At 39.8% G+C, this 18,919-nt stretch overlaps 1 protein-coding gene across 1 annotated transcript in view; it reads right to left on the bottom strand.

Moving 5' to 3' along the window:
* The window catches only part of ABHD5 (abhydrolase domain containing 5, lysophosphatidic acid acyltransferase), a 31,832-nt gene extending 16,713 nt beyond the window's left edge, over window positions 1-15,119 (bottom strand). Inside the window, exons 1-3 of the mRNA XM_059390698.1 lie at window positions 14,910-15,119; window positions 2,507-2,592; window positions 81-453 (exon numbers count right to left, since the gene is read on the bottom strand). Coding sequence (XP_059246681.1) covers window positions 81-453; window positions 2,507-2,592; window positions 14,910-14,956 — 506 coding nt within the window. The 5' untranslated portion in view covers window positions 14,957-15,119. The remainder of the gene's footprint in view (window positions 1-80; window positions 454-2,506; window positions 2,593-14,909) is intronic.
* Between the last annotated feature and the right edge of the window lie 3,800 nt (window positions 15,120-18,919).

Genomic DNA, 18,919 nt, shown 5'->3' with positions numbered 1-18,919 from the left:
GTAAGGCTCAGACAACAACCACCAAGGACAAGAACTAGAGACTAGCACTTGGGTGCCTCCCTTCTGTCAGTTTCACTTACCTTGATGGGTACTTCAGTGAGTAAGCAGCAGCCAAGAACCCACCCAAGTTGTGTCCAAGCAAAATCATTTTGTCCAGTCCTAGGGCACATCTCCACTCTTCAATGGATTCCACAAACTGATTCTCCACTTCTTCCGCATCGCTGTCAAACCTGGGCCTACTACTTCGTCCAAAGCCCAACAGGTCAAAAGCATAGACGGGTCTACCGGTGCAAAGATCTCCAAAATTCAGTGCCCAGAGTCCAAGTCCACCTCCAAAACCATGGAGGAGGACAAGTGGAGTCTTATTTGAAATATTATGAGATAACTTCAGTGTCCATATTTTATTTCCATTAGATATACGAACAGGTTCTTTTTTGTATGTGCAGGGGACACCTAATGAAAACATAAAAAAGAAATTCTGATTAGCTTCACTACTTCTGAGAAGGGGAATATTTTAAAGGAAATCAGAAATAATCTAGAAATTATCTGGTATCCATTCATATGATTTTAGCCTTTATTAGCTCATTCCTTAAAAAAAGCTTTACATCTTATTCAAGCAAGTAATTCTCAATTACCATATATTTCACCTAAGTAGGAAGTTCTATCTCAGATAACTCTCAAGTACCTGTGGCCAAGGTCTTTTGGCAAGTCATGTTAGCTCTTTTCACATCAAATAAGGGTTTTACACTCTTAGAACTAGAGAGGAACTCAATGCTCACGGGACACATTATTTGAAGGTCTCTAACTTTGGAGACAATATCAAAATAATACCTTGAATTTGTCTAACAGCTGAAGAGTAATCACTGAAGATTGAAGTCAGACTCACTTTTCCCTAAAAAGTAACCATGAATTTAAGGATGGACTAGCAGTATCTGCACTGAACACCTAACTGAAATCCTGAGTCACTTCAAAGTTTAGTAGGAAAGAGGTGACAGGGTATGACAGGAAGTCCTGGCATGAGGTACCAGGTAGTGTGGGTTCAAGTCCAACAATCTCCCTGGAAAATAGAAATAATCGCAATTTTGTAGATAAAAACCTTTATTTGTTTTCAGTGGTGTAGGACTCAAACAAATTTTGCTGTGAACAAAATTTCACAATTAGCACCATTGCTTAAAAGTATACCAAGAGGCACCTGGGTGGCTCAGTGGGTTAAGCCTCTGCCTTCAGCTCAGGTCATGATCTTAGGGTCCTGGGATCGAGCCCCGCATTGGGCTCTCTGCTCAGCAGAGAGCCTGCTTCCTTCTCTCTGCCTACTTGTGATCTCTCTCTCTGTCAAATAAATAAATAAAATCTTAAAAAAAAAAAAAAAAAGTATACCCAAAGATGCCAGGATAGCCCCGACAGTACAAGTTTGGGTAAATTTCACTGCTCATAAGAAATTTTGTAAAAAGGTTTCCACACCATTAAAATGCACAATTTAAAAAAATCCTAGGAAGCTAAAACCAGAGGGAACCCTAAGGATCATCCTACCTCTTCATTTTACAGATAACAAATGGGAAACTGAGAAAGTGACTTACCCAAGGTGCTGACATCATCTGGTTGCATATCTGGGCCTGGACCAAGTTATCTTGTTCTACTCCAGTATGTGCTCCATTCCACAAAGCTACCTATTCTGGAACACCTAGAGCCTATTATCAGATTGTAGTCAGGGGCCTTTGGGGATTCCCTGAGACCCTTTCAGGCGGTTTATGAGGTCAAAACTAAGATACCTTTTCACTCTCATTCTTTGATGGGTATGCAGTAGAGTTTTACAGAGATCACTAGATGTGACTACCAACAGCCTGAATGCAGAAGCAGGTATGAGAATCCAGCTGTCTTATATTAAGCCAGAAATCAAAGAGATTTGCAAACAATGCTACTTTTCTTACTGTATTTCTATTTGAAAAGTAGTTATTTTTAGAAAACATCTTATTTATTTTAACCTATAATGGGTTCCTATTACTTTCAAATGAATAAATTAACATACTTCAAATAATTCAGTTTTAATTTCTAATTGGTAAAGAGTCATGGCTATAACTGATAAACAAATCTCCTTAAGGCCCTTACTAATTTAAGAGTATAACAGGGACCAGAAGTTTAAGAACCCCTGCCTTCCAACACTTCTGTACTTGTTGATGACATGGAAAAGGGGAAAAAGCACTTTTTTTTTTTTTAAAGATTTTATTTATTTATTTGACAGAAATCACAAGTAGACAGAGAGGCAGGCAGAGAGAGAGAGGGAAGCAGGCTCCCTGCTGAGCAGAGAGGCCGATACGGGACTCGATCCCAGGACCCTGAGATCATGACCTGAGCTGAAGGCAGCGGCTTAACCCACTGAGCCACCCAGGCGCCCCAGGGAAAAAGCACTTTTGCCAACAAACTAACACACCACAGAATCTTATCTCCAATTTCTGGGCAATGTGATCTTAGCAAACAGCTCAGGCAACTTACAAAAAGAAAACCTTACATTTTAAAATTTTCTCTTCAGCTTCTTTAAGGTGTGATGTAGATGTAGGGCACCACGTGGGAAGCCAACCAGTTAGCCATCCTGACCTAGGGCATCAAAAAGAAAATACAAAGACATAAGTTAATGCTCTTCTCAACTTCCAACTGTTACATTTGAAGAAAAGCAAAATACGAAACTTACTCTCTATGTGATGGTGAAGCTATCTACATCTGGCAGAATCCACCTAATACATACAAAGTATTGTGGTAAAGTACTGGGGAACAGACATTCAACTTCAGCCTGTGAACCTACAAGTAGATATCAAAATCCATATTTATGGATAATCAGACTCCAAGTAATCAAGCAGAAATTAAAAAAAAAAAAATAGGCAGAACAAAAAAAGGCATTCATCCCAACCTACTGTAAGAAAGCCTCTTACCAGGGTGGAAATGCAGAAAAGGTAAAGACCATGAGTGGGTTCACTTAAATGGTAGGCTCACAAGCAGGTATAAAATTTTAAAGTTGAGAGAAGATAAATCTTATTAAAAAGGAAATTGGTTTGGGTTTTTTTTTTTTTAAAGCTTCAAAGTTCATGGTTCAGAGTGGGAATGCACCCCTAATACAAATGCAGAAGTTTGACCTATGTATAACTTGCCTAGAGTGACTGGGTTAACTGTTAGTGAACATCTCTGGGATCCAACAAATAGTAGATGAAAAGAATGACCAAGGCCTTTGGCAGAAGATAGTTTAAAAAAGAGAACAAGGAATCAAGCTTGAGGCAATGAGCAAAGAAAGGTATGGGAACGGGATGCTGGAACAGACAGGTTTTGCTCATAGCCAGCCAAGGATAGGATAAGCATATAACTCCTGGCCTGGTGGCAGCAGACTACAGGCTTATCCTAACAATCTGGGTTCATGTGGAGCTCCAGCACTTATCTGACAGCAAGGGCCTTAGCACCTGACCAAGAGTATTTAAAGTGAAAGCTTTCTGATGAAAGAGAAAATCAGAGGAGGAAGAAAGACAAACTACTATAGGTTTCAGATGTGAGGTATGGCCTTGAACCACTTTGGCAACAGGGATGGAGACAAGAGAATAAGGCCAAGGAATATTTAAAAATCAACCAGGCTAAAAGATACAAACTTACAACTAGACAAGGAGTAAGTTCTGGAGATCCAGAGCACAGCATGATTATGGTCAATAACACTGTATACTTCAAAACTAAGAGACTAGATCTTAAATGTTCTCACCACAAAAAAGAAATGGTAATTACATGATGTGATAGAGGTGTTAGCTAAATCATAACCATACTGCAGCATATAACAAGTATATATAAATGTATCAAATCAACATGGTTGTATGCCTTCAACTTATACAATGTTATATGAAAGGGGACAGGATCTAATGGAGGAAACAACTATAATTACATGATGGAATTAATTCATTCCACAAGTATTTATTGGGCACTTACTGTCATTCGGGACATCAGTTATCAAACAGAGGTAAGAGCAATTAGTTCTTCTTGAGAGCATCAGGGAGTTGTTTTTGAGCTAGATCTACATAAAATGAATGGGATTATTTCAAAAGGTAGAGTGGCAGTTCAGCCATCCCCAGTGAAGGAAAGGGCAGGAGCACATGCACATAAGGAAATGCATAATGTATGTTCTGAGATAACAGACACATTGTTTCTAATGGCTGTTCTAAAAATTACCACAAACTTCGTAGCAACAGAAATTTATTAAGGGCCACACTCCCAATAGAGGCTCTGGGGAAAATCTATTCCTTGCCCTTTTATTGGTTCTGGTGACTGCTGGTATTCTTTATCTGTGGCAGGGTCACTCCAGTTATCTGTGTCCATTACCACATTGTCTTCTGTATGACTTCTCCTCTCCTGCCTGTTTGCAATCTCCCTCTGTCTCTCACTTATAGAATCACTAGTGCTTGCATTTAGGGCCCACCCAGATAACCCAGGATCATCTCACAGTTTCTTATTTTTTTTTTTTAGATTTTATTTATTTAAGAGAGAGAGAACATGAGAGGGAAGAGGTTAGAGGGAGAAGCAGAGTCCCTGCTGAGCAGGGACCATCCCCCTACACACAATGTGGGGCTTGATCCCAGGACTCCAGGATCATGACCTGAGCTGAAGGCAGTTGCTTAACCAACTGAGCCATCCAGGTGCCCCCATCTCAGTTTCTAATTCAATTGGTTAAACTGGAAGTTTGCAAAATCTCTGCCATGTAAAGTAACACTCTGGGCACCTGGGTGGCTCAGTTGGTTGAGCTTTCAGGTTGGGTCATGATCTCAGGGTCCTGGATCAAGCCCCGTGCCAGGATCCCTGCTAGGCAAGGAGGTTGCTTCTCCCTTTCCCACCCCCTTTGCTTATGTTTTCTCTCTTGCTAGGTCTCTCTCTGTCAAATAAATAGATAAAATCTTTAAAAAAAAAAACAAAAAAAACCCAAAACAAACACAGGTTCTAAGGACTAGAAAATGGACTCAGCTTTGGAAACTATTATCTTTGGGGATGACTACCACAAATATGAATCATGGAGTGTGTTCCAAGATAAAATATTTAAACATCCAACAAATGGTAATTGACATTATACTGATGACAACAAAACAATTCACTAAAATTATATGGCATTAATTAGTAATTCCTAAAAAAAGAGTTTTAACTAAGGTTCAGAAGTACTTTGGAAATAGAGGGGCACCTGGGTGGCTCAGTGGGTTAAGCTTCTGCTTTTGGCTCAGGTCATGATCTCAGGGTCCTGGGATCGAGCCCTGGCATCTATTGGGCTCCCTGCATCCCCTTCCCCAACCTCTGCCTACTTGTGATCTGTCAAATAAATAAATAAAATATTTTTTAAAAAAGTACTTCAGAAATAGAAATTGACATAGAGTTGTCATTTTGCCTGACTCCTTACTTCAAAGGTAAGGCTACTTCTAGCTGACCTTCAATAGGAATCTCAGCCCTATTCCAACCTTTTACTTGACACTCTAAGTATCCTTTTTGTCTCTGTTTTCTAGCTATACAATATTCCCTATTCTCTCACTTCCTGGTGCTGAATATCCTTGGAATATGCATCTCCCCTTCTCTTCATGATCCATTATACCTCTCACCAACCTCGGATTAGATTTCACTCCCCCTTCCCAATATACCCAAACTGGATTAGATCAGGATAGCAGTATATCACCCAATTCTCAAGATCGATTCTCTTTTCAAGTTGTATTACAACATTCTTATTTACTCACCAATATCCTTACCCAATTGTATGATCCTTAACAGTAAGAACTCTGTGTTCACCAATGCATATTATTATACATTGATGTTATAAATGAAGTTTTTGCTTCATCTGAATGTACTGGCTACAATGAGTTACAAGTGGATCACTTGAGTATTAAGAGAATCTTCTGGGATGATAGTGACATTCTTTATCTTAACAGGTGATTGGATTATATAATTCAGCAAATGAACACTTAAAATTTAAGCATTTCATCATAATACAATTTTATGCTAAAAAAGAAAAAAGTAAAACAGGTTGGATTTGATAACTGGTTGGATAGAAAAAAAGTGTAATAGAGGATTCCTAGGTTTCTGAGTCAGTAATAACCATAGAAAATACATAAATAAGAATAGGTGTGAGTAGAGAACTGTGCTAAGTTTGGATGGGTGGCTCTAACAACCAGCTTTTCTAAGCTTTGTAGGCTCATCCTACATTTGCCTGCTTATAGAACTTCTCTGGGCATTAGGTAGAAGAGCTGCTTGATAAGTGTTTTGCAGAATGATTAAGTCATTCACAATACAGGGTATTCTCAATCCAAGTCACTCACATTTTGTAGATCTGAAAGGGTTTAAAAATGTTAAGCACCAGATCCAAGAGTATCAAGGTAGTAAGGAAATGATATAAGTAGAGATTTAAATCCAATTCCAAGTGACATCAAAGACCTTTTTTCTCAGGTGACTACTTTCCTTAAAATATGTGAGGGGCTATCATGACCTACAGGATAAAGTCACAGGACAAAGTCACATTCTAATTTAGGCCTGCATGGAAAAAAAGATACATAATAGCCTGCATTATAACCAGGCTCCATTCCAAGTGTTCTCTGTGTTAGTTTCAAACATTCTACATTAACAAGATCAGAGGTTACTACCCCAGGCATCCCCCACAAATGTTTCATATAACTTATTATCAAGGTAAAAACATAATAGAAACAAACATTATTAGTAGTCTATTTGTAAATATATAAAGCTATAAATTATCAAGGAAAAACAATTCAAGGTTTTAGCAATGAGTTTTTCAATCATTCAACAATTGTTTAAAATTGTTCAAAAATTGTTTAAAAAATGTTAAAAAAAAAAACACTGTTAACAAGCAGTTAAAAGAATCTCATGATCTTTAGAGCTTAAAATTTAAAAAGTAAACATTATTAAGTTGAAGCTGTTTTGTCATTGACCAGGAATGGTCATCGAAGTCTATGTTAGGTCACAAAAATATGAGCTAGTACCAAGAGGAAGTTACTTACAACTCAGTCTCATCAGTTTTCTTAAATAGCCCTCAAATCATAGCACAGTTCTTTGCCAGAGAGAATCAGAGGTCAGTACCCGCCCCCCAAAAAACCAAATCAAAACAAAACAAAAAGTCAAATGAACTATAGTCTACTATTGCTCCAACTGCCATCAGGTTGGGGCAAAGAAAACACAAATGCAATCTTCATTTCAGTCTTTAAAAAAAAATTACATTTTCTGAATACCTACTAAGTACAGGTCCTCAAGTTTAAAACGTTATATAACAGCCTGCAATAGGAATTATGCCTACCCTCCTCACAAAACCAATTTTCAAAGGATAGGATATCTTGTCCACTCATTTTTGCCTCCTAGTGATAGGCTTAGAGCAAAGAGAAAATGCAAAATAATGTTTTTATGTTTGCAAGCCTAGTGCATTACACTAAAAATCAGGGCTCTACAACCACAAGAGCCACTAACCCTCTTCAGGTTTTCTCAGCAACTTTTTCATCAAAGCAGATAATTGTTTTTAAGTGGAGTTTTTCTGAAGTATATTTAAACTGAAAAAATCCATAAACAAAGAATAGTAAAATATTTTATTTTCACTCAATGGAATTGTAGAGATTCCTCTCTTCTCCTAAGCCTTGATAATATTTCTGTCTAATCACCTTTGCCTAAACCAGATAAAATGTTTTAGAGAAACTGTCTTCTACTTCTTTCTTAGAGATACTCTATCTAATTGAGTCCCACACACATAACTGGCTCAAGGAAACATTTTTAAATAGTGAAAGGAAAGCTGCAGTCTATCTTTTTTGTTCTTCACTTGATTACCCTTTGTTCTCAAATTCCCACCGTTGAGCTTGCAACATCTATTGCTTCAACCCTCCAAAACACCCATTCAGCCTCATCTCCTGTCTTCCAGGTAATTAAACTTGTCTTCAAAGAGACCCTCTGCCCCTTCCACAAAATCTCCTATGTCCTCCGGTGTTGTTCTAGGCTTAATGTGCAGAAGACTGAAACTAAGAACCCAAGACTGAAGCTTGTCAGATATCCAGCCATTCTTCTAAGGTCACAAAATCTAAAGTAAAAATTAAGTTCATGTGGCCCAGCTATAAAACAGTAAATAAGGAAACAAAACAGTAAACAAAATACAGGGCTTCCTCCTCACAGCTTTGAAACATAAACAGAAAAGCAAAACTCAATTTCCCTCTTTTATTTAAACAGATAATCAATAAACACCATCATCCACTACTGAAGCCCTAACTTGGGAAGCAACCCAAATGTCAATGGCAATATAAAGAAAAAGCCATTCACCATAGGGACTACATCTGTTTAAGACAACAGAAGACGTATCAAAAAGTGCACCAAAAGGTTTTCTACGCAGACACATCAGCTGAGCACTTAACTCTCAGCAAGGCTGAGGATCTAAGCCCTAAAGCATCTATTAAAAAAAAATAAAAAAGGTACAAGGAATTTTGCTTTATAACTCTGTAATAAATATAAAGAAAGAATCTTTTTAGTGAGCAGACTTCCAAGTTAAAAGAAAAAAAAAAAAAAAACCTTGAAAGACTACACTAGAGGTGGCATTCTAAGGAAAGACAAAAAAAGATGTGCTCAACATTAACAGAATTTATTAACTTAAGAATCTGATTTTAAACATCCTGAGTTCGAGCGATAAAACACTGAATTTTTTCTCTTAACTTTCTACCTAATCTTTTTTTTTTTTTAAAGATTTTATTTATTTATCATAGAGAGAGAGAACAAGCAGGGGGAGCGGCAGGCAGCCCTCTGAACAAGGAATACAACACGGGTCCTGGTCCCATGACCCCAGAATCATGACCTGAGCCAATCTTTTTTTAAATGGCCTCCATCTCTATACTCGTACTATCAAGACAGAAAAGTTATTACTGCTCTCTATCCTACTTATCTTTTTTTTTTTTTTTTTTTTTTTTTAATAACATTGTACTCAGGTGCCTGGGTGGCTCAGTCCTTAAGCATCTGCCTTTGGCTCAGGTCATGATCCCAGGGTCCTAGGATCCAGCCCCACATTGCGTTCCCTGCTCAACAGGAAGCCTGCTTCTCCTTCTCACACTCCTCCGGCTTGTTATGTTCCCCTTCTCTCTCTCTGTAAAATAAATAAGTAAAGTCTTTAAAATAATAAATAAATAAAATAAAATAGCATTGTACTTATACCCTACTTCCATCAACATTTAAGTTTCCTTGTAATCCCTGTTTTGTTCTCTTAGACATAGCTGACTATCTATAGTATTACCAAACCTGAATTGCACAATCTATAAATATTGTGAAACAGGTTTCAAAGATTTCTGAAGAAAATATACAAAAGTCTGGCCAATTTCCACACACTGTTGGCCACTTAAATAACATTTCTAATTAGGTTATAAGTAAAGAGGATTTCATTATATTACAATTTTTTTTAAATGGCCTCCATCTCTATACTCGTACTATCAAGACAGAAAAGTTATTACTGCTCTCTATCCTACTCTAAGTATAGTAGTCTCTCTCATTTAGAGAAACTATGAGGTTTTGTTTCTTTTGTAAAAATCCAAATTGAAGAGAGGTATGAATATCCATATTCTTCTGAAATAATTCCTCAACCAATGAATGATTAACAACTTTCAAACAAGACATTACAACACTTTTGCAAATAAGGGCCTTTCCTGGGTAATGGGAAATCCTATCATGCCCTTTCATTTTAAATAAATAATAGCTCACATGATTTGAATTATCACTAACCATTAGGTCAGTCAAGCCCTCTAATATACTATAACACACTAATTCACATTCTTTAACTTTTTACCCCTATATTTCTAACCTGTAACTATGAAAGACCCAGAGTTGGAGAATCAGTATTTTAGACACAGTTATGTGCTGGTGATATTTTCTCCCCAGTCGTCTCCTACCTTCTCTCATACAGTAAACAAACCATCCTGGAGTCAGACACAGCACCAAACACACTTAAAAGAAAACTACAGGTGTACTTTTAGATTTACACTGCTTAACAAATCCAAGTGGCATTTCATGTTACTTCTACAGTAAGTTTATCTACTAGATAAAAACTAAAAATCCCAAGTCTCAAACTGAATAATAACTTCTAATAAAATCATCTTTCCACATAATTCTTTACGATTCACAATCAGGAATGAGGAATTATAGAACAAAGAGGTTAGACTAAAAACCTAACAATATAATATTTCTGAATGGCTATTACAAATAAGTCAAATCCTTAAGGACTCCATTCAGAGTCATCTGTAATTCTCAAATGTATTATCCAGTGTTGTTTTTATTAAGTGGACTGGGACTTTACATTTGTTTAAGTTCTTCCTCACAAGCCTGAAATCTCCATTTGCTGGCATTTTGAAGAACAGGCAAAACAAAGAAGTATGAGTTGTTTCACCCAAGATCAAGAAGTAGAATATTACTAACCTCCCAATATAACTTAAGCTTATGATCTTAGTTGTTGTCCTCGTCACATTCAAACTTTGAATTCTTATTGAGTGTATCAAAGAACATCTTTTGATGTTCTTTGAATATCTTAGGGTGAAAAATATCAGGTTATAAAGCTGCAAAATATATAATAACTAGGTTTTTTATCTTAATGTTTGTGTCAGCATAAATTTACCATATTGAACTGTTTAATTCAATAAACATTTATTGAAGTTTACTATTTATGAAACCCATTCAGGCTTTACCAGACATTTGAGTAAGACAAAAGCTTTGACCCCAATGGGCTGACAAAACAAGTAACTACACTACAAAACATGGTATAAGTGCCATAAAGAAAACTTAGGAAAATACTATAGGCCTTCAGAGAAGGGAGATCACAATCTGTTTTGGGTCAAAGAAAACCATGTGAATCAAGACAAGGGAAAAAAGATGAGCAAAGAACATGTTTGGGAAACAATGAAAGTTGGCCAGAGCCCAGGGCACAGAGAGGAAATAAAACTCCAAAGGCAGATAAGAGCCAAGCTGCCTACAAAGGGCTTTAAGTCAGGCTGAGCATCTGTAATAAAGCCACTGTGTGTAGCTGCCAAAAACAAGACTGTGCCTCTTAGGGAGAGAAAAGTAACTGATGAAATAAGCTATGCTGAAAGCATAGGAACTTTGGGTTCCTATGTTATTTATGTTATTTTAAATGGGTTATTAAAGTCTGCTATAGGAGTATCTGGGTGGCTCAGTTGGTTAAGCATTTACCTTTGGCTCAGGTCATAATCTCATGGTCCTGGGATGGAGCCCCACACTGGGCTCCCTGCTTCTCTGGCTCCAGCTCCCCCTACTTGCGCTCTAGCACACACTCTCTCTCTCAGAGAAATAAAATCTTGAAAAATAAATAAATAAATAAATAAAGCCCGTTATAAACCAGAAAAGGGAATATGTAGGGTCAGAACGAGGTGATTTCCAGGAGACACTGGAAATGGAAAGCTGATGTACTTAGAATCTACTGGACTTGGTAGATTTGGTATTCAGGGCCATGAAGATGGAGGTGGGCAGTGAAAAATCAGGCCACAGTTCTGAACCCAGATAACCAGAAGAATATAAGCACCCTAATGAAAATAGCTAAGGGCAAAAACTGGACTCTTTGTATTGTTTAGTTCAGGGGAAGAAAGTGAAAATGACATCCAAGTCTGCACGTTTTACATTTGAGGAATAAAGTGCAAACATCTGGCACACAATTAGAAACATCACCGGATTTCTGAAAAGGGCTCCATCATGAGAATAAGATTTTAGTTCTCTCCACAGAAAAGATGCTTCAAAGAGTATAAGTGAAGAAGACAAAATATGAAAACACAGATGAAAGAAGAAGTAGAATCTTGGAGAATTGTGACATTTAAAGAATGAAAAAATAAGAAAACCTAATAAAAGTGACTATTGATCTGAGGCTAAGGCATGAAGCAAAATGTCTTAAGAGCTATAATGTCTGGTAAGAATTTCAATAAGGAGAAGCTAACTTTACAGTGTCAAATACTGAAAAAACCCAAGGAAGAGAAGTACCCAGAAAAAAAAAAATATTGAGAACTGCACTGATTCTTAAGAAGTTGGGAAGCAAGGATTTGGGAAGGAGAGATGGCAAAAAGAGAGTCATTGATCTTAGCGGTCTTTTAAAAATGGCAAAATCCAGGGGCGCCTGGGTGGCTCAGTGGGTTAAAGCCTCTGCCTTCGCCTCAGGTCCTGGTTAGAACCAAGCCCCACGTCGGGCTCTCTGCTCAGCAGAAAGCCTGTTTCCTTCTCTCTCTCTGCCTACCTCTCTGCCTACTTGTGATCTCTGTCACATAAATAAATAAAATCTTTAAAAAAAAAGGCAAAATCCACTATCTTATCTCCAAGGCAAAGGACTATAGTCAAATTCTAATGTAAATCCAGTAGGTGGCTGGTAAACCCACTGGAGAAGGGGAGAAAAAAAAACCTTTACTTGTAGAATCTTATGATATCAATATAAATATAATATAGTATCTATATCAAATACTACCACCATGGCTAGTTTCAAGCTGCTAGAGTTGGCAAAATTCTTGAAAGTTTAGCAATGGTTGCTAGTACAAGCCAACTCCAACACACCAATAGGAACCACCTATTTTACTATCTGCTCTGCAGCTGAGCAATTCTGTCACAGCTTTCCTCTAAACTCAACAGATCATTCAACTTAATCCTTCTTTGGGACAACCTTGCAGCAATTCACACAAGTCTTCCCTACTCTTGTCACATTTAGCTTTCTCAACTGTCTTGCAACGAAAAGGGTTAGATGTTGAAAGCCAAACGGCTTCCAGGCATGCCTGTCTTCACTGAGAAAATCACAAAGAAAAAAACAAGATTCATATGTGCCCAAAAGCCTTCCTCAGCGGTTTTATAATTGTTTCCTTTGTTAATGTCAATTCCCCATCTAAACCTGAAGTGTCTTAAAGATCAAGAACTTGATACAAGACCTATTTTCTCACAACCTCTAATGGCTCTTGGCATAATTCCAGTTGATTAACCAAATTTACAAAAAAAAAAGCTCTGTATCAATGCAAGGATTAAGTAACCGTGTTAAAAGAGTAAGCAAAAGAGACAAGAACCAAACATCCCTCATGAGTCCCAGTTCTACCAAGAAGGACTCGTGATATGGCAGAGGATATTAAACTAAAGCTAGACATCTGGGGAGCTCCAATTCAGCTCTGCCACTCACTAGTGGGCTCCTGGTAGCCCTTTCAGTTGCCATTGCAAATGAAAAATGGACAGAAATACTCTGCACACAGTGTTGATCTTAGGTTTAATACAAACACATTTAGGCAACACCTCGGAGGACAGGTAGTTGCTCGTCTTCTTGATACAGTTCAAAAGACTACACTAGTATGCACACTGGATATTGCTTAAGTACACTGCCAAGAGTACCAAGGATGCCCACCTCTGTCATGGGACTATGGCTGCTCAGCTGCTAAAGATATTTTATAGTCTGTCCTCAATGACCTGGGGACATCACCCCATCCACAAATTCCTTTCTCAGTCATGCCCTGGACTCCCAGGCCCTACAAAAATATGGTGACCAAAAAGACCACCTAAAAGCAGTTTCAGAAAGATAAAAAAGTGTTATGACAAACTAGGTGGGAACAAGCTACCAGTTAAGTTCCTACTTGTGTCCACATGAGGACATTCCCCATCTTACCTCAACAAGGAAGTTTATCAACAAACCAAAACAATGGACCCATTCATAATGAAAACAAACTTCAAAGGAAGAACCTAGTTTCTAGTATTTCGAAACTATCATCTCACCCCTTCTCCCTATCTTTCCAAATACAACTGTCTTCATAGTACTCCATATTACCTTTATCATTTAGGTTATGTTTCATATGCAAGTTTCTCCAGACATCTTAAGTAGAATTATCAAAATATTAAACATATATACAGAAACATAAAAGTTTAATTTCCAAAGGAAATGACAAGCCTTGAGAAACATGGCAATAATATTCATAATTGAATTTTTCCACTAATTGTTACCTGTCTACTGACAAGGGCACGAAGTTTCTAGCTACAGTTGGAAGAGAATAATTTAAATTTAGTATGTCTGTGTATCAAAAAGTTTCACGTTGGACATCTGTCCTCCAAATTCCATAAAGTTTTCTACATATACATGTGTTCTGAGGCGCAAACACACCCACTTCTCTGGTAACACCACAACACTTAGAAACAAAGGAAGATCGCTGAAAGATTATTAATGCTGAACCTGCTGTCCACATAGTGTTAACATTCATTCTACTAAGTTTCTATAAATTAAAGGCTTTCTGAAACCCAAAGTTGTATACCCATGCCCTCAAACCTCTTTTCCTCTCGCTACACTTCTCCTCTCCCCGACACCCCCCAATCTCCTGCACTTTCCAGGACGATTTTGGGTTCTCCATCTCCTGCAGCCCAGGGGAAGCGCCACCCCTTCCCCCAGGCTCGGGAGGTTCTGCCCAGGCGGCGCATTCGTTCTCGTTCCGGGCTGGACGGAGAACAGGGCGCACCTGCAGCCAGAAGCCGCGCTCCGAAATGCACGAATGACTGAGCCGTTTCCCCTGGCTCGAGGCAGGTGTGAGGACGGCCGGTCACCGCCTGCCAGCTGTCCTAGGGCACGCGGGTCCGAGGAGTCCCCGGATGACGAGCCGGGGGCGGGTGCCGGGCCACCCTTGCCGCCGAGCCGCGGAGACGCTTACACAACATCACCGCGGCCCCTCCGCGCGGAGGTCCTGCGGCGCGGCCGGGTAGGATTCACACCCTTCCCACGCCCGGCAGGGACAGAGCCAGGCCGGGGCGTCCTCGGGGCGCAGCGCGGTCTCACGCCGGGCCGGACGACAGAGAGGGCAGGCCGGGGTACAATCCTCGGCTACGCCGCCCGGCCCGACCTGGGCCCCTGTGGAAGGAGCGATCCTGAACCCCGAAGTCGTGGCCGCACTCACCTCTCGCAGGTGTCCGCCGAGTCCACTTCCTCCTCCTCCGCCGCCATGGCCGCCGTCACCGCGCGAGCGCCGTACCGCGCCTCCAAGCCGGCTGACAGGCCGACTGGGACAGCGAGAGCCTCCGCCGCCCTTAAGGCCACCGCCGCCCGCGCATGCGTTGCCCTCCCACTTGCACGACAGGGCCGCGCGGCCGCGCGCGCGCGTGCCCAGCACTCTCCACCCACATTCACCAGCTGCGCGTGCGCCCTAATGTCTGGCGCGATCCCGTGTGGGCGCTGGGTGGGGCTGTCAACCCTGGAACGGGTAAGATCCACCTGGAAATGTTAGGTAGCAAGTGGCTTCAGTAATACCCGTGTTAATGCATCAAACGCTAATATTAACTCAGTGCTGGACACGAGGCAGGCATTCTGGAAGTACCCTGGGACCTCCGCTGGAGGAGTTAAGATAGTATCCGATAGACGCTGCATTGGCGAACGGGACTGCAGCAGTGGAGAGAACTCTGGCCTTCCGCCAGCCAGTCCCTCCAGGTGGGTAGCCTAGGGGAAAAGGTGGCTCAAGACTCTAAAGTCAGTATTCACTGATGTGCTGGGGTTATAATAGTGGCCAGAACCAGCAACTGCCGTTAGCCTCACGCGGTATATATATTGGAGGGATGTAAAGTCAGTGTTTAGGTTAACTTAGAGTTCTTGAGAGGGATTTACTAACATAAATGTCAACAGTCTTGACCCGTTTTCAAGTCTTTTAGCCATCAGATACTGCCTAGTTTTGTAATTATACCTCTCCCTACAACAGGGGCCAAAGGCAGGCTACCCCCAGAAGTGCTACTTTAGCATATTGACTATTTTAAATAAAAGATATTTAAGAGAAGCTATGTAGAAAGGACACTCAGACCCTCCTCTGTCCCCTGAAAACAGGAAATAAATCTCCATGTGGTGGGTACCCTCTGTGCACCAGGATGTACATAAAGAGACAGCCTTATCGCCAGAGATGGGAAATTTAGAGCCAAGAAGGCTTTATAAACAACCCTATCTACTTTTTACTAATTTACGACCCCAGCCCAAATTCGGCTTAGAATTCCTTACTAATTGAAGCTTTCGAAGCTAAGTTTTCTGTATCCTGTCAATTCTTCACAGATATATTGTCACTTTGTCTGAAAAGCATAAAAACTGCCTACCTTGGTCATTTCTTTAGGTCTCAGTTTCATTATTAGGCCTCTGTATACATGTAGTAAACCACTGGATTTTTTTCTTCTGTTAATCTGTCTCATATAAATTTAAGTCCAGTTGGAAGACCTTGAAGGTAGAGAAGAATTTTTCCCTTCCCTTCACTATTATTCATCCATTCTTATCTACTATGTCCACTATGAGTCCACTATGTTTTAGTAGCTGAAAAACAATGTACTAAAAAGGTCTGAGACCAGATCTCTCAAAGTTCCAGGACAACCTGGTGCTATTTCTAAATCTCCTAAATCTTCTAAATAGTGACCTACCATCCAATTACCTTGAATGAGAGTGCTTATTTTGAAAAGTCATCAGGACTTACTTTGACTCTCCAGTCGGATAGTCAGGTTGTGACACTTTTAAGGCAAGTACATGGTCTGCTCTGCAGGCCCGGGCTGTGGAGTCCAAAAAACTAAATGCAGCTGTTATATCATCAAAGCTAAGTGTACCACACAGATTGATGATTGGTGCCCTGCTGGTTCCAAGGTCGGCTTTAATCCCAAGAAGGATTTTTTCTAGGGAAAGTGTCATCGTAGGGATCTGGGCCTTTATCAGAAGTCTGTGAATCAGAATGAGGCTGAAACATGGAGGGTTTTCTAGGGCTTCAATGGCCTGACTGACCTATAAATGGTTATAAAGTGCTGTAACTAAACAAAGTGAGAAAGTAAGTATAGTAGGGAGATAATAAAGACATGGGATGGGGCACCTGGGTGGCCCAGTTGGTTAAACATCCAACTCTTGATGTTGGCTCATGTCATGATCTCAAGGCATGAGACCAAGCCCTATGTTGGGCTCTATTCTCAGTGTGGGATTTGCCTGAGATTCTCTCTCTTCCTTTCACTCTGCCCTTCTCCCCACCCTGCCTACCCACTCTGTGTGCAGGACCTCTCTCTTTCTTGCTCAATCTCTAAAATAAATAAATAAATAAAATGAAGAAGAAGGAGAAGGAAGGGGAAGGAGAGGGGGAGGAAAAGGGATAGTAAGGAAAAATGATACTTGGATCAAGGGAAGGGCCCAGACACCAACTGTATGACCTTGGGGGGAAAAAATCACATGATGAGGGCTTCTCCGAGTCTAATCTGCATGCAGACTTCTTGGGGATATTGCTAAGTTGCAGATTCCAATTCTGTGGGTCTGGTATGGGACCTAATTATTAATTAATAGAGACTCTCTATTTCTAATCAGCTCCCACTGATGCCTGTGGTCTTACACATCACCCCCCCCCTTTTAAAAAAAGATTTTATTTTTTGACAGAGAGAGGGAACACAAGCAGGAGGCGTGGAAGAGGGAGAACAGGCTTCCCACAGAGCAGGGAGCATGATGTGGGGCTCAATTCCAGGATCCAAGGATCATGACTGAGCCACCCAGGCATCCTTGCACACCACCCTTTAAATAACAAAGCTCTAGCACAACCGCTGGAACTTTATGCAATGATGAAAATTATCTAAATCCCACTGTTCAGTAAATTAGCCATGAGTCATATAGAGCATTTGAAATGTGTCTAGTGTGACTGAATTTTTTAATCTTAATTAATTTATTTTAATTAACTTGAACTTAAAAATCCACATGTGGGGGCACCTGGGTGGCTCCGTGGGTTAAAGCCGCTGCCTTCAGCTCAGGTCATGATCCCAGGGTCCTGGGATCGAGCCCCACATCAGGCTCTCTGCTTAGGAGGGAGCCTGCTTCCTCCTCTCTCTCTCTGCCTGCCTCTCTACCTAGTTGTGATCTCTGTCTGTCAATTAAATATATAAAATCTTAAAAAAAATAAAAAAATAAAAATCCACATGTGGTTAATGGTTACCATGTTGGACAAGAAGGTTTCGATCATCTACTCCTCAGCTATAAAAATGAGAATTTGAAACTGGATTCCTTCTGGTGTTCTGTGGTTCCAAGTTGTTTTCAAGATTGTATGGAAGGAAGGGTTTGATGAGAGGGCTGATGTTATGATGTTAAAATTTGTAGTAAAGGCCTGGGAATTAAGAGCTCTACCACAGTAGGGTGGGGAAAGAGGGGTATTGTCCCTTAAGGGCTGGATTCTAGAACTCCTAGTAGAATTGCTCTCCAGAGACACAAGGCTCTGACTAGTCAATGAATATCAATTGAACTCTTGAGAAGCAGATAAAAGGCCTCCTTTGGCAAGATTCAAATGCTAGGCCATAAAGGAAAGAAGTGAGTAATACTACCACATCAAAATATAAAACCTCTGTGTGAAAAAAGACACAATAGAACAAAATGCAAAAATTTGAAACAGACCTAGATTTAATAATTTCAATATATAAAGAAAAATTAAATAATAAAAAAGTAGAAAATAGAGTTTAAAAATCCTCCTCAAAAGAGAAAACTCTCAAGCCATAAATAGGCACAAGATGCTTATACTCACCTGTGATCAAGGAAATGGAAATTCAAACCATGATGACATAAATGAAAAGAGTTCATGATACTAGGTATTGGCAAGAACCTGGAACGATGGGGAATACATCTACCCAGTACACGGGAGTGCAAGTTGATATAGCCATTTGGAAAATGATTTGGAAGTTACCTATCTGAAAATGTAAAATTAACTCTCTGACCCAGCAACTTAATTTCTGGGAATCAATCCTTTCTCATGTGCACATAAAGATATATAAAATGATGTTTCCTTCAGTTACTCTAATAGAAGGAAAGAAAAGAAACAAAATTAGTAAGAATGCCCATGATTAAATAAATTCTGGTACCCCCATAATATGAAATACCATGACAGCACTAATTTGGAAAGCTCTCCAGAGCATATTGATATGTAGAAAAAGCAAA

This window comes from Mustela nigripes, chromosome 2, assembly GCF_022355385.1.
Source record: "Mustela nigripes isolate SB6536 chromosome 2, MUSNIG.SB6536, whole genome shotgun sequence".
Classification (NCBI taxonomy): domain Eukaryota; kingdom Metazoa; phylum Chordata; class Mammalia; order Carnivora; family Mustelidae; genus Mustela; species Mustela nigripes.
This window is presented reverse-complemented; position numbering and strand designations above follow the sequence as displayed.